Source organism: Seriola lalandi, unplaced genomic scaffold, assembly GCF_002814215.2.
Source record: "Seriola lalandi dorsalis isolate HSWRI2012SDOR001 ecotype SW California unplaced genomic scaffold, Sedor1 jcf7180002054581, whole genome shotgun sequence".
Classification (NCBI taxonomy): Eukaryota; Metazoa; Chordata; class Actinopteri; order Carangiformes; family Carangidae; genus Seriola; species Seriola lalandi.
In genome coordinates this window covers 2,302,688-2,316,562 of record NW_019525134.1, presented here as the reverse complement: position 1 = coordinate 2,316,562, position 13,875 = coordinate 2,302,688, and the positions used below count along the sequence as shown (strand labels likewise).

At 42.6% G+C, this 13,875-nt stretch overlaps 2 protein-coding genes across 2 annotated transcripts in view; one reads left to right on the top strand and one right to left on the bottom strand.

The window, feature by feature from the left end:
- The window catches only part of specc1 (sperm antigen with calponin homology and coiled-coil domains 1), a 69,192-nt gene extending 62,505 nt beyond the window's left edge, over positions 1 to 6,687 (bottom strand). Inside the window, exon 1 of the mRNA XM_023418262.2 lies at positions 6,596 to 6,687. The gene's annotated coding sequence lies outside the window, so the exon portion shown is untranslated. The remainder of the gene's footprint in view (positions 1 to 6,595) is intronic.
- A 756-nt stretch (positions 6,688 to 7,443) lies between these two features.
- On the top strand, positions 7,444 to 10,758 carry timm22 (translocase of inner mitochondrial membrane 22 homolog (yeast)). The gene is made up of 4 exons (XM_023418205.2): positions 7,444 to 7,726; positions 8,199 to 8,395; positions 9,288 to 9,360; positions 9,441 to 10,758. The coding sequence occupies exons 1-4, from the start codon at positions 7,468 to 7,470 to the stop codon at positions 9,515 to 9,517; spliced, it is 606 nt and encodes a 201-aa protein (XP_023273973.1). The 5' UTR covers positions 7,444 to 7,467; the 3' UTR covers positions 9,518 to 10,758.
- Positions 10,759 to 13,875: the final 3,117 nt, after the last annotated feature.

Below are 13,875 nucleotides of genomic sequence, written 5' to 3'. Positions count from 1 at the left end.
GCGTGGGATTAGTCTGTGCCTCATGCTGTGAGACGGTCTCTGTTCTCCCTCTGGGTTCCCCATTTAGTCTGGACGGATCTGAAACCAGTACACAAGAAAAACACAAACCTCCTTCCCCGACGCTGCATCAGGAAAGTTGCTGCCTAGTTTCACCCAAAAACAATGCTGCAAACGTGTGAAATTTTCTGCCGTCAGTAGCAATTTGTGAGAGTTGTGAGCAAAGCCGAGACGCCAAACACACTCGAATGCCTACAGCTGTACAAATATTAGCAGACTTTAAACGGTTCAAACTGCACTGTGGGAATGGAGAACCTGAACCTGCAGCTAAGATTCAGCAGCTCTGTAAGTGGTATGTACTGTATATGCTTCTATGTATTGTGTTTGAGGCTATTGACTACCATGCTAACGCAGAGACAATGACTTGAAATATCGCTAGAAAGAGTAAAACAAGAACCGTAACATCCCCTCGAGTATAGTATTATAATTTTCAACCAAAACACAGAGAAACTACTTCTCAGCATCTGAATATGAAACAGCCTGAAGACGAGAACTGCTGCTTAAATCAGCATCTTCTAGCACAAGAGGAGATGAGAGGAAAGCAGAGCTGCTGAGGAAAGTGCTGAGTTGATCATTTCCTTTGATCTGGACACAGATCAATAGGTAGCATGCTACGGGCCCGTACAGCAGGGGGTTCCCAAACTGTCAAAATAATATGCGTTTGCTTTGGACCCCTGGCTCATTAATAGTGACGCATCATGTGGGAGAGGAGGAAGTTCAATTCCCCATTTTTCAAAAATATCAACACTTTGAGAACACCCACAACTTTGGTCGAACTTTAAAGACTTCTTACTCCCAGATTACCAACTTATTACCAAAAATAAATGGTGTATATTTCACATTAGCAGTCCTCTCTCAAGACAAGTGCGCCCGTTAACTGTTCTGCTGTTGATGATAAATGCTACATGTGGCATTTATTAACTTAATGAACACTAATAAAGTTAATTCCTTCAAAGAAATCTGGATAAAAGCATCTACATCCTGATGTGTTTGGCCTCGTCCCAACGAGGGATTACCGATGTATTGAACTGTGCCACCTCACAGCAGTCACAGACGTCCATTATCTCCCAAAAAACCTGCAACAGTGCTGCTACTGCTGCTGCATACAGTAGTAGGAGCTGAGACAGATACAGTCTTCATGCATATTTCATCCGCTTCACCCTGCGTTTCATCTTTCTCAGAGCCGAGCTCCCTTGAGGCCGAACTTCCTGCTCTGATGGTGTCAAAGTTCTTGTCTAATAAACAGTCAGTCAGGGCCACGTTGCAGAAAACTTCAGCTGCTTTCCTGTCTGCCCGCCTGGCTGCATGTACAGTGAGTGGGCGGATTCCATAGAAACGCTAGCATAGCATCCATGAGAACTGTGAGGGAATAAAAAGACAACCACTAAACAGAGCTCAGTGTTTTTCCACAATGGAACATCATAGTACGAGTGCCACCGAGTACAATCACTGTCCAACCCAGAAAGCAGCGTTCCCTCCCTGGTGTCCTTTGACTTCACAACAGCACACAGGCCTGTGGCATGAGAGCTATTTGATGTGCACTGTGGGTGTGTTCAATTTAACTTGGGTCAAGGGAGACCCAAAGACATTTCAATGGGTGAGACATCTTTCAGCTATCAAGCAAACAATTTACCGACACTCCCCACACACACACAGGCACACGCGCGCGCACACACACACACACACACACACACACACACACACGTGAATGTCACAGATGTAAACCTGCTCATCCTGTTCACCTGGATGGGATAAACCAATAATATCACATCATCTGTTTTATCCCCGACGTGCACATCACACTTGTACCAAGACACTGTCCGTGCTCTCGGGCTACATACAGCAGTACATACGTAAAGACCATATCTCTACTTTTACTTCAGAAGTGGCCCAGATGACCCATTTACAGAAAGAGCAGCATTCCTCGAAGCCAGTGAGTTAGACTGTGATGCTTGTCAAGTATGCAGTCTGTTTCCTGGACAATGCTGAATTAAAAACAGAGCCACGGGGAAAAAAGACGCTTGGAGCTGCCTTCCTTCACAGCTACCATTTACACCTCTCAGACAGAAATGCATTGCTCTGCCAGTGCAATCCATTTTTCTCCACTGGCCTTTCGGTATATGACACATGGGGGGGGGGGGGGGGGGGTAAAATAGAGACGGCAGCCTGGCAAAGATGTGGAAGCAGGGAGCCATCCGTGCCTTTGCAGAGCAGAGGCACTGAGTTAAAATATCATGCAGAATTAACTCCAGCCTGCTCACAGCGCACTGAGCAGCTTCACATTCGGTCACAAATAGAGGCGCTTCTATTTATTCATCTGACTGAGCGCCACACCAGCTCTCATTCCTGCTCCAATCAGTTCATCGCCCCTTATCTCCTCAATTAAAGCCTCCGCCACTGCAGCAAAGGACGTGCCACTCCAACTGTATGCAGACCAGACCTCGCCTCCTGAGAATAGATAACAACTCTTTCTTCTGAGATCACACTGAGTGCTTTCCCCAAATGTGTGTGTGTGAGAGTGGGGAGGAGATCCGACCGACCACAGCAGGCAGAGAAATGTGTTTCTGACCATGTTAGTGTGAGTGAAGAGTGAGAGCTGCTGTAAAGACTGAATAAATGGTCACATGGAGACAACCAAGAGTGCTCCTTCAAACAGACCTCAGACCACAAAACTCAAGTCATGCTACATATATGAATGAAGTGCCTTGGCTGTTTTAACACCGTGTCACTCTGCTGTGCTGAGACCCAGTGAACAGACCTGCAGCTCAGGACTCATGAACCGTACAGTCAGACCCCCTCCCTGGTAAAACATCTACCACCAATCAGGCTAAAGGCGCATTTACATGTAATCTGTTTACCACTGACTTTGAATCCATGCACAACATCTCGGCTCTCATTTATATGTATTTTCAAACATCACAGCTCATTTCGAGAAGACAACTTGCATCTTACGCAACACATTGCTTCAAACTGTTAATTCCTAATAGCTTTACCTGATAATGTATGCTGGGAAATTGTTGCTCAGTTAATCCCTTCATAAAGCTGCACACAGTGTTTGCACTTTGTGCACTTGTGGACCTGCACAGCTTCCCAAACTGCTCTGACAGCCAACAGGAAATTCTCTATCTGGTCTTGAATTTGTTTAGAGATACAGTCATTTCCACCTCAAACCACATTTTGTATCAACAAAGATTTACTGCTCAAGATGAAATTTCATCATAAATGAAGCCATTTGCATTGCGAATATCTACGACATGTGTATAATGTTGTTGCCCCTCTAACAGAATTAAAAACACAGAACCGTCACTCCACATTGACTGACAGGTCATCACAGGCTAACACTATGCAGCAAGTAATGGACTCCATGACCTCAGCACCTCCAGGATCAGCTCCACCATCGGGTTCAGGAGGACGGCCGAGAGGTTCAACCCGGTACGGCTCGTGACCGCTTTGATCCTCCAGCTCATTATTGTGGGGAGTGGGTTGGTGCTCTGGTAAAGATTGGCATCCCACCTATATGACTGAGGCCAAAGTTTCATGCTACATGGTGAGAGTCATTTTCAGTCTCTGTCTCAATATAAAATCCCTGACTTCTGAGTCCTGACGTTTTTATTATATTATTTTTTTGGCCCCATACATTAGAGAGAGGTGTGTCCACACATTAGGACATGAGAATGATTGTATAGTAGAGTTATATTGAGTCTTCAGGTGATTGTTATGGTGGTATCTCCTTCCATAGAGCATAAGTAGGAAGTGAATTCAGCCTCTGAGCATCTGAAGTGAGCAGCGAGCATGTGACGCACAGTGGAGCAATACATCACTGCAGCATCTGCCTTTCATCCTTCTTACAGAGCTGGACAAGGTCACTACAAATATTATCACCCCACCCCCACCCTGACTCATTTCATATGTCATGTTACAGCATGCGGATGAAGAACTCCAGCGCCTCTGCTAATTTTCTACTCAGCATCCCCAAGTGTGTTGTTAACAAAAGTGAAACCGGGACACCATCACAGCCCGGCCATATTCCTGAGAGTGTGGAACACACCGAGAGGAGACTTTGCATTTAAATTCTTCCCACTGAGCACAGCAGACAAGGAGATCACCACTGAACAACGGTGCTCCCCACATAACCCCTTACTATAAATAGCAAGCCAGTGACAGGAACTGCCCGGATAATGAGTTGAACAGAGGATGAGAGCCTCTACACGAAAGACAAGAGAGATTTGGTGCTCCAGGTTCTACGAGGACATACACAGTGTTAGCCCAGGTGGGAGTGTTTGTGCTTGCCTCCATCAGTGACAAACACAGAGGCCATGTGATCAATTATAAACTCAAACAGACAGATGCTCATTTGGCAATCCTATTAGCTGCTGACAGATGTCTTCATGTAATAATCCTGCCTGCAAACACATCATAAACACCCCCACCCAGCAGTAACTGTGGAAGTGGATCACCCACTTGACTCCGTGCTACAGCCTGAATGACGATCATCATCACACCGAGACAACACAAGCCTCCCTCGGTGCTACCTAGCATGGCCTGTCCCAAACACAGCCAAGAGGCCAAACGACAGATTCCCAAATATTTCCCCTTCTTGAATGGTTAACCATGAAAAAAAACAAAAAAAACAAAGGCTGTAATTACCTACAAACAACATGCACATTGACTGCATCATAAATGACTGGTGCACTTCTCGTATTTGAACTCTATTTCCTTGTGGCATAATCAAAAGGAACAGAGGAAACTGAAAGCTGTCATTTGTTGCCCGTTTGGTTTCTCCCAAAGGACCCATGCATGTACCACTGCAAGGGCCGGCCTGCTCCATAAACACAAGACTACAACGTAAGCACTGCAATTAGGATGTTTTACAACTTTACTTTCCCTTTTGTCATTATTGAGACGTCCAATTACACCGCACAGCAAGCCATGACCGAAATAGCAATGGTTTATTATTCAAGTGTTTCTGAAACACTTAGGTAATGTAGTTTACAAGTAAATGTTACGTGGCAAGAATACAATTACACACAGTAGCTTAGTCAGGCTAGTTTGCCATAATGAAGCATTTAAGGGCCCATTTAAGACATAAAGAACAAACTTTCACAGATAACTTTACTAAACACAATAAAGCCTTGTTTGACTGCTTCACATGGCACTGACCTAATGAGGAACAAATGGCTGGCTGATCATGTGAAGAGAAACCGCTTGCAGCGCACTGAGGTGGTTCCCAGAAAAAAAACACACGCAGCGCACTGAAAAGGTTCCACGTTTTACATTTTGCGGCCGCTGGCAGCAACAACATGTTAAGAAAATGTGGCTCTCAAGCCAGAGGCAGCTGCTGAACGGTGGTGAGCAACCGTACATGAAGATGTCACGATAAAATGAAATATGTGTGTTTCTAAAAAGGAGTTGATCACAGGGCTGTAGCTTGAGGACACGGAGGTCAGTCAGATCATCTGCTGTATCACTGTGGGACTTTGTTTTGGTAACCTAGGGGGAGGTTACAGTTTACAGGTAAAAACGTATACATCGTGGATATTGTATAAGATTATTCCAATATGTTTAAATGTTTAGTCCAGGTTCTAGGCCAACAAAATACTGAATAAATGCAGGCCAGACATTTATAACTGGCAGTGTGCAGAGGGTTTAGAAACTGCATTTTAAACCTTCGTGTTGGGAGGAAATATTTGTAGAAAGTTTAACAAAATATTTAACATCATAAAATCCAGATAATTCTTTAAATACTGTATGGAACCTCCTTTTTGGTTTCTAGTTCAAGGTTTTTACGGGTGGTGGGGGCTGCACTGAGGAGACTCCTGGCCTCAGTGTTTCTAAAATCCTGGTCACAGCTTTGATTTGAGTTTGAGCTGCAGTATTTTCACTGACCTGCAAAGAAAACTTCACGTCACACACTGGAGACAATTAATAGAGTTGTCAGGTAAGACACAAACACACACCCTCCACTATCACATGTTTACCTTTAACCATGGAGGACAAGGAACTGAGCCAATAAAATGGATGTATAGGAGGCAGATGGGGAGTTATTGATCGAGCACAGATCCTGCTGAACCCACGACTGTGCCTGGTGCAGCGTTAGATCTGAACACATGTTAACTGAAAAGGATCTTGTGAACGTCGATGTTATTTCCACTTTCTGTTACCGACCATTACAGTCCTACAGCCAAACAGTCCATTAGCGTGAAAACATGTCCTCCAGCTAATTTTGTGACAGACGTCGTGGTCTGAGGAAAGACTCATCTGCTTCAGACTGACTTACATTAAAGGCGCAGAGTCGTCCACTGTGACCTGATGCCGTTAACAAGCACGCTGTCATCAAAGTCTGTTTGGCTTTGCCGTCAATTTGCCAAACCAGCTGACCTGAGCGACACCTTTCTGACACCTTCTCTCATTTCCACCGACAAACACAGAAGCGTCAAGAGCAAAGTTTATACGTTTTGACCCGGAGAATTGGTGAAAATCTGAATAAACGCTGTAGACTGTCAAAATAAAGGAGTATTAACCTCTAGCTTCAGCTCACCTGCTCAGTGTCGCTGCGGTGCTGCTGTTGTTTGATCTGGATGCTGCTGCTGCCGCTGCCGCTGCCGCCACACGCACGCGAGTCATTAAAGTGTCACCACTGGCCAGTGCTGGAGCCGGTAGGTGGAGCGCGCGAAGCGACTTTGGCGCAGTGCTCCAGTGGATTTCTGGGAAATGTAGTCTTTTCTTTAAGGGACGACGGAAAGTAAGATTAAAAAACTTTATCGTGGTGTAAGTTTCCCAGAGAACTTGAATGCAGCTTTGGAGACAGATGTGTTTGATGGTGTTGTATGGCATTGCATATTTCGCTCTTCCCTTTAGTTAAATAAGAGGAAATCAACATTTCTCTTAAATATTTGCAACAAAAGTATAATAGGATTTTAAATATTATATTAAAATCATAATATTATTCATAATATTTAGTGGAGCCCTATTGATCGTTGCCTGTGAGAGAGGAGGTAAATGTTTTTTTTTATTTTAAACAAAAAAGACGTTCAGTACAATGAAGTACAATTCAACAACACACAGACTAAAGCCTCAAAAATGACCATGAAGTTTCAAGAAAAACATTGTATAACCTGCAGGAGGGCAGGATCACTGCAGGGCTGCTGCTCGAGTCACATTGGCAGGTTGACTTGTGTCGAATGTGCTGACCAGAATTTGAAAAAACCTTATTATGTGAGGATACAAGCTATTTAAAACAAGGTTTGAACAATACGCGTTTTTACCTGTTTCTCTTCACTCCTGTCGTTCTATAAATATATACTCTTTATTTGTGTTTTCATTGTTTCCGCTCTCAGAGATTAGAAATGTGACGAATCTGCCACAGCTTGGCGTTGACTACATTTACCTAGACGACTGTCATTGAGAAACATGGCCGCCTCCACGGGTGCTGCAAATGTTGCTGCCTCCGACTTACAAGGTCCAGCTTCGGCTGGGCCGAGTCCGGACAGCCCGACGGTCCAGTACAGTATGATCCTGGACCACCTTATCGGGGACAAGAGGCCCGTAAAGGACCTGAACCCGGCCGTTATGGGGGGGCTGCCGGTGCCTGCGAAAAGCGACGAGCAGAAGATGATCGAGAGGGGAATGGAGAGCTGCGCCTTCAAGTCTGTTCTGGCCTGTGTGGGAGGTGAGACACCACACTGATATTAAACATGAGGATTTACTGCACACATTCCTGCTGTAGGCTACATAGGGAGGGGGTTTGAAGGTGACACTGGGATTTGAGCGTGAGCCTTCCATAACGCAGAGCTGAAATAATTAGTTGATTGATAAAAAATGTATTATGATGATCGATCAAAGTCATTTTTTAAGTAAAAATGCCAAATATTCTGTATCACCATACAGCCTCGCATGTGCTGTTTGTCTTATGTGACAGTAAACTGATCTTCAGGGAGTGTAATCAGTTATGGGACATTTTTCTCTTACATGTTATAGATCAACTGATTGATGGATCCTTGCAGCCCTGCCATAATGCTGCCTCACACAAACATGAGCAGTCACCTCAAGAGCAGCATGCATCTGTTCTTCCTCAAGGCTGTAGATATTTTTCCTGCTTTGTTGCTTAGACACTGATGTTGGTGTTTCTGTTTTTCCCGCAGGCTTCGTTCTCGGAGGGGCCTTCGGTGTCTTCACAGCTGGCATCGATACCAATGTTGGCTTCGACCCTAAAGACCCCCTGAGAACTCCAACAGCACGAGAGGTCCTCAAAGACATGGGCCAGAGGGGGATGTCCTACGCCAAGAACTTTGCCATCGTGGGCGCCATGTTCTCCTGTACAGAGTGCATCATAGAATCAGTAGGTCACACCCCTTCCTTTCTTTATGTGCGGTATATATACAACCACACAGTTCCATAAACATGGCATAAATGAGTAAAGAACTTTTTTCCCTTGTTCTCTGTAGCAAAACAGCAAATGTACAAAATAATGTAAACACTTTGTGGACAGGGATTTAAACCCTGAAGTATCAAACTTACAGTTACAGGCCCTGCTATGAGAGTGGCTCACATTAGGTGTGATGGGAGTTACATGACATTTGTGGACAAATTACATGAGTATTGGTGTAACAAAAAACAACAAACACAACAAAACAGCTGGAATATTTAATTTGTCAGTGGGAGCAATATGGAAAACATGACAAACGCATGTGGCAAACACATCTACACATACAATATTTCCAAGTTGAAACAAGGCTGATAAATGAAACTCATGTGGACCACCTGTGCAGCGGCGTCTGTAATTACTCACTCATCTTTCATTAATTGTTTAAATAGTTGTTGTGTGTCCAGTCTGAGTGGAGAGCAGTTTTTTGATTTTGTTGTACAGGTGCACAGGGTCTGTGCAGCCTTCATGCATTCTGTTGCTTTAACAGACCTCTGATAGCATCTGGACAGAAGTTATATTATATAATTATATAAAGCACACAAATACAAATCCCCATATTCTCATTGTAATTACATTCAATATCCCATATTGAATAACAGATGTTTCAGGAACCTCTGTGGTCTGATAGCTCCCTCTGCTGTAAAACTGTATACTGTACGGCAGCATGCTCATGGCCAATTCTAATTGGAAACCGTCTCTGTTTCCTGTTCTTGTTTTTTTCATCTCTTCTTTTTTATTTGGCCTCCACATACCTCACACACAAATACACAACAACTGTCTTTATGTGTGTGTTTTTCATTTGCAGCACCGAGGCGTATCTGACTGGAAGAACGCAGTGTACAGCGGCTGTGTAACTGGAGGAGCAATTGGATTTCGTGGTATGTAACCCGGTACATTTACTCAGATTTTTCAAATTAAAAGTACTTTATTCCTGATGAATTCTTTTTCTGTTGTGCAGCTGGTCTGAAGGCGGGGGTCCTGGGGTGTGGAGGCTTTGCTGCATTCTCCGCTGCCATTGAATATTATTTGCGGTGAGCCACGAGAGAGTGGCTCTGTGGACAAGAACGTAATCGATGCACATCTGGAAGAGCCGTGAAGACTCACGCTGTGAGAAATCTGACTTTGTGAATATTTACCTGCACATGGAGGATTGCTGCAAAAGCAGAACAGATGTATTTGGAGGAAGTGACAGGTTCCTGTTCGTGAACTGAAACAGACCTGTCTGTATTTTCTTCCTTTGTCTCATTACTTTTGTGTTGTGGACAGTTTGAGCAAAGCAAACCGCCTTCATGTGGAGACTGAAGAAACTCAGCAGAGTGAGTGCTCTTCTGTGTAACGATGAGATGAGAATCACTGTCGCTCTGAGTCAGGACCACCTCGCATCAGACTCAGATTAACACTGTTCTTGTTGTAGAACATTGGTATGATGTGTCAGTAACTAATCCACGTCAGGATTATTTATATTAAAGATGTTTTTTTTGTTAATTTGAACATTCAGAACCTTTTTCTTGATAAAGTTTACATGTGTCCATGACCACAACATTGTTTATCGCTTATTAATTACAGTATTGATTCCAGGGCTGCACGATACGCAAAAACAAATCATTATATTTTGGCAGATTTTGCAATTTCAGTTGGAACATTTTACCTTTTATTAAAGTTTTTTTCTTGCAGCTCCTGTGATTTGGAGATTCGGTTATATTTTCATTAATCGTGCAGTCCTGATTGATTCTAGTTTGAATCTAAGTATAATGAATATAATTTGTCTTTATTCTAGTCAGAAATGATTTTTCTTTTGTCATTCACGTTTCACACAAAGTCTACAGAGTAAAAGTGTCGTGTCTCCACCAGCAGAGGCTGCTGTCCACACATTTATCATGTTGTCATGAATTATATGTTCAACCCAAACAAAATCACACATGTAGTTCCAAGTCACTGGCCATTTAAATTTTAAAGTAGTATGTTGCTTTTCGGCAGGACGACTAGGTTTGACAAATAAATAGCTCAGAATATTAATTATAACAGTTATTATAATTGGTATAAACTAAGCAAACAACACAAATATTGATATCAGAAACACTGAAAAAAATGAATTGATTGATCGATAAATTGCACTGGCCTGTTTTAAAGTATCAAGTATGTGACACAAGCTTCCTGTTGGTCATATTGTCAGTGAAGAGTTTGACTGATGTGGTCTGTGTCAGGGGAGGTTTGGTGCTGATTATAAAATCATCTGTAAAAAAAAAAAAAAAAAAAGAATAAATGTGTGAACACTATGTCTTACCACTAGAGGTCCTCCCACTTCCACATTACAGTCAGACCAATCTGAAGTTGAGTCTCTAATTCTAAATAAAAAAATGGCAACTTCAGTAATAAACATTTCTTAAAATGAAAACGTCTCCATCAGTGTCAGTCAAAACTGAACATTTTGTCTTTGTAAAGCTGGAAGTTACAGGTGAGAGAGCTGTTGAGTTGGATTGCTCAGGTGTACCTTCCTAAGTGTAGATTTAGCTGTTTGATGAAAAAAGTCATTTTAAAATGTAGATATTTACCTGTTGTGGAAAAGGTGCAACTCAAAATCAACTAAACAACAATACTGCATCTATGTGGTGTTCAGCGTCAGGGATACAAGCAGGAACACCAACAGGAGGAGAGGATGTTAAATGTTAAAATGACATATGCACATGATATGAGAGGTTTGGGTAAAGAAAATAAATCTAGGTTTAAAATGTATATTTCAAATGTACAATTACAAATTTGTCACCATATTTTAAAAGATTTCCTCAATCGCACTAAAAATATTGGTTGGAAAATTAATAACTTAATGTAAAGTTGACAATAATAACTTTAATACATATTAGTTCATTGTTGTCAACAAATTTAGCTAAATAATTTAGACCTGCTGTGATTGGCATCACTGAAGTGTCTCGCAGCTCCACCTGCTGCTGTCAGACACTTTATCAAAAGGTTCAAGGACAAATTTACGTATTTGAAATCAGTTTAATTGGTCATTTCAGTGTCTTTCAAACTCGCCAGCCCACAGCTCAGCTAATATGACTACTGAACTTTTTAAGAACATATACAACCAACCACTAACAAGAGTCCTTACTGCAGCGGCTCCGGGTTCGAATCCAGTTCATCCTCTCTCTCCCTCTCTCTCTCTGTATCCAGCATTTCCTGTCACTCTCTACCGTCTCTATCAAATAAAGCAGAGTACTGAAACAAAGAATGACATAGATGTGGTGAATGTGAATGTGAATTCATGTGGAATCCACTGTGTTATGAAGTTTTTTATGTTGTGCAGGTGATGATCTCAGTCTGAAGTCCTTTTGAAACAACCCACCTCATTATCCAGCCATGAAGCAGATCTCACACTCATCTGACAAATGAATACTTCTGGCTAAATGCTTCAAACCCGATTGTCAGGTTCCCTACAAGAGCCTCAGTCACGGCCTGGAGATACCTTCGATCCAAAGGGTGGCCCTCGTTGAAACAGTGACGTGATGTTTCCAGGATTAAAACGTGTTGCTGTGGCTGGTGGAAGCTACAAATACAGATTTCAGCAGGTCTGTGCTTCTGTCCTGAGTACTTCAACATATCAGAGTTAACTGCCCTCCAGCATTGCAAATTCATAGTCATGAGTTACACTTTCATTAGAAGTAACTTTCAGCTATTTGCACCACAGGGTGCAATATGAAAAGAGCTGGAACCTTAAATATGCACTTTATGCTTTCATGACTGAAAAAACGATCCTACATACTGAAGTTTCTGAAGATTTAGTGAACGCTTGGAGTTATTAATAAAAATAAATTAAAGACAGTCACAAGTTCGCTTCTCCAAAACTGAAAATGATCCGCTGTAAGTGCAGAAAACCGCACTACAGTCCCGGGGGGGGGGGGGCTGGGGGGGGCTGGTTATTAATGTCACATGTACCATTCAGAATAATCAGCTCAGACATCTTATAAAATGCTGATATCAAATGTGATGATGAAGCATTTCTGTGACTTTTAGTTTTATGTTATTGATCCACTGTTTCCAAGGAGACAACCATAAGGAAGTGCAGACAGACACAGTCGGAGTGTTTTGGTAACTTTTATTTTACTAAAAAAAAGGGGGAAAAAGTTCACATTAACATTTAGCCTCAATATTACAGTATATTGAAATTCTTCTCCAAAGAAGTAAAATACAACATTTTTTATTTTATTTTAATCTTATATTAAAAATATCAAATAGTACTCATCTAGCAGTGCTTACAGTATTTTAAGATATGTCGCAGGCTTGATAGCAGAAAGGTTGTTGGCTTTGTACAGAGCAGAGATGGGCGTTTGCCAGCCGTAGACAGGGCCTCGCAGAGACAACCTACCTTTGTGTTACCCGGCCTGGTTTGATTGACAAGCTGAACATGCAATGAGGGCAACTACACAAATCATCCTATAGATTATACCGGTGCAGTAAGACACTTGGAACAGGCTTGCAATGCAACAACAAGAAAAAAAGCTAAATGTTCCATTCATTGTGTTTTTTTTTTTTTTTTATCTCAACAACCCTCATGTCACAGAGTGGCCTGTCTCCTCTACGAAGTGATCTGAAATTAATTGGCAGATTTTCTGGTGATCTTTTCAGTTACAGCTTACCAACCATGGACATGGTGAATGAGAAAATCAGACTAAAAATAACATCACTACCTGAATAAACTTCAAAAAACAGACTCCTTGGAGCATTTCTCTAGTTGCACAGAACTGTACAGGCACACATATTATATATATTTAAAATAAATAGGGCTAATTTGACCGAGACTCACCGGGGAGGGCAGATCTCTCTCGTTTGTCAGTACAGAGAGACGCTTCGCCAGCCATCTATCACGACGGCTTCCCAGCCACTTCTAAACCTCACAAGTTCTCATAGTCCCTTAAACACGCACATACAGTCACACGCTCACTCAAGTACATCCACATCGTCACTCACACACCCCAGCCTCCTCCACCACATGCACAAAGCCAGAAAGACAGAAGACGGAAACAAAAACAGCCGTTGAACAGAATTATAAAACATGTAAATGCCATTTTTCTGGAATGCCTCTGATCAGGAAAAAAAAAGCTGGAGGTTTTTCTGAGATCATTAAACCAGTGTCTGGAAAGGGCTCACGAGATGACACCACCACACACGCGTTGGGCATGATCCCGTGCCACCGCGCCGGACTGTGGCCTGCGGACCCCTCAACCTTTCCCACTGTGCTCCCAGAATGCCTTGTCGTCTTGTTGGTTGGAGGCGGAGAGCGGCTCTGCTCTCCTCACATTACAAACAGGACATGATGCATGACTACTTAGACGACCAGGAAATCTCCTTCACCATCTCCCTTCATGTTTGGCTCCATCTCTTTTCAGGGTAAGGGG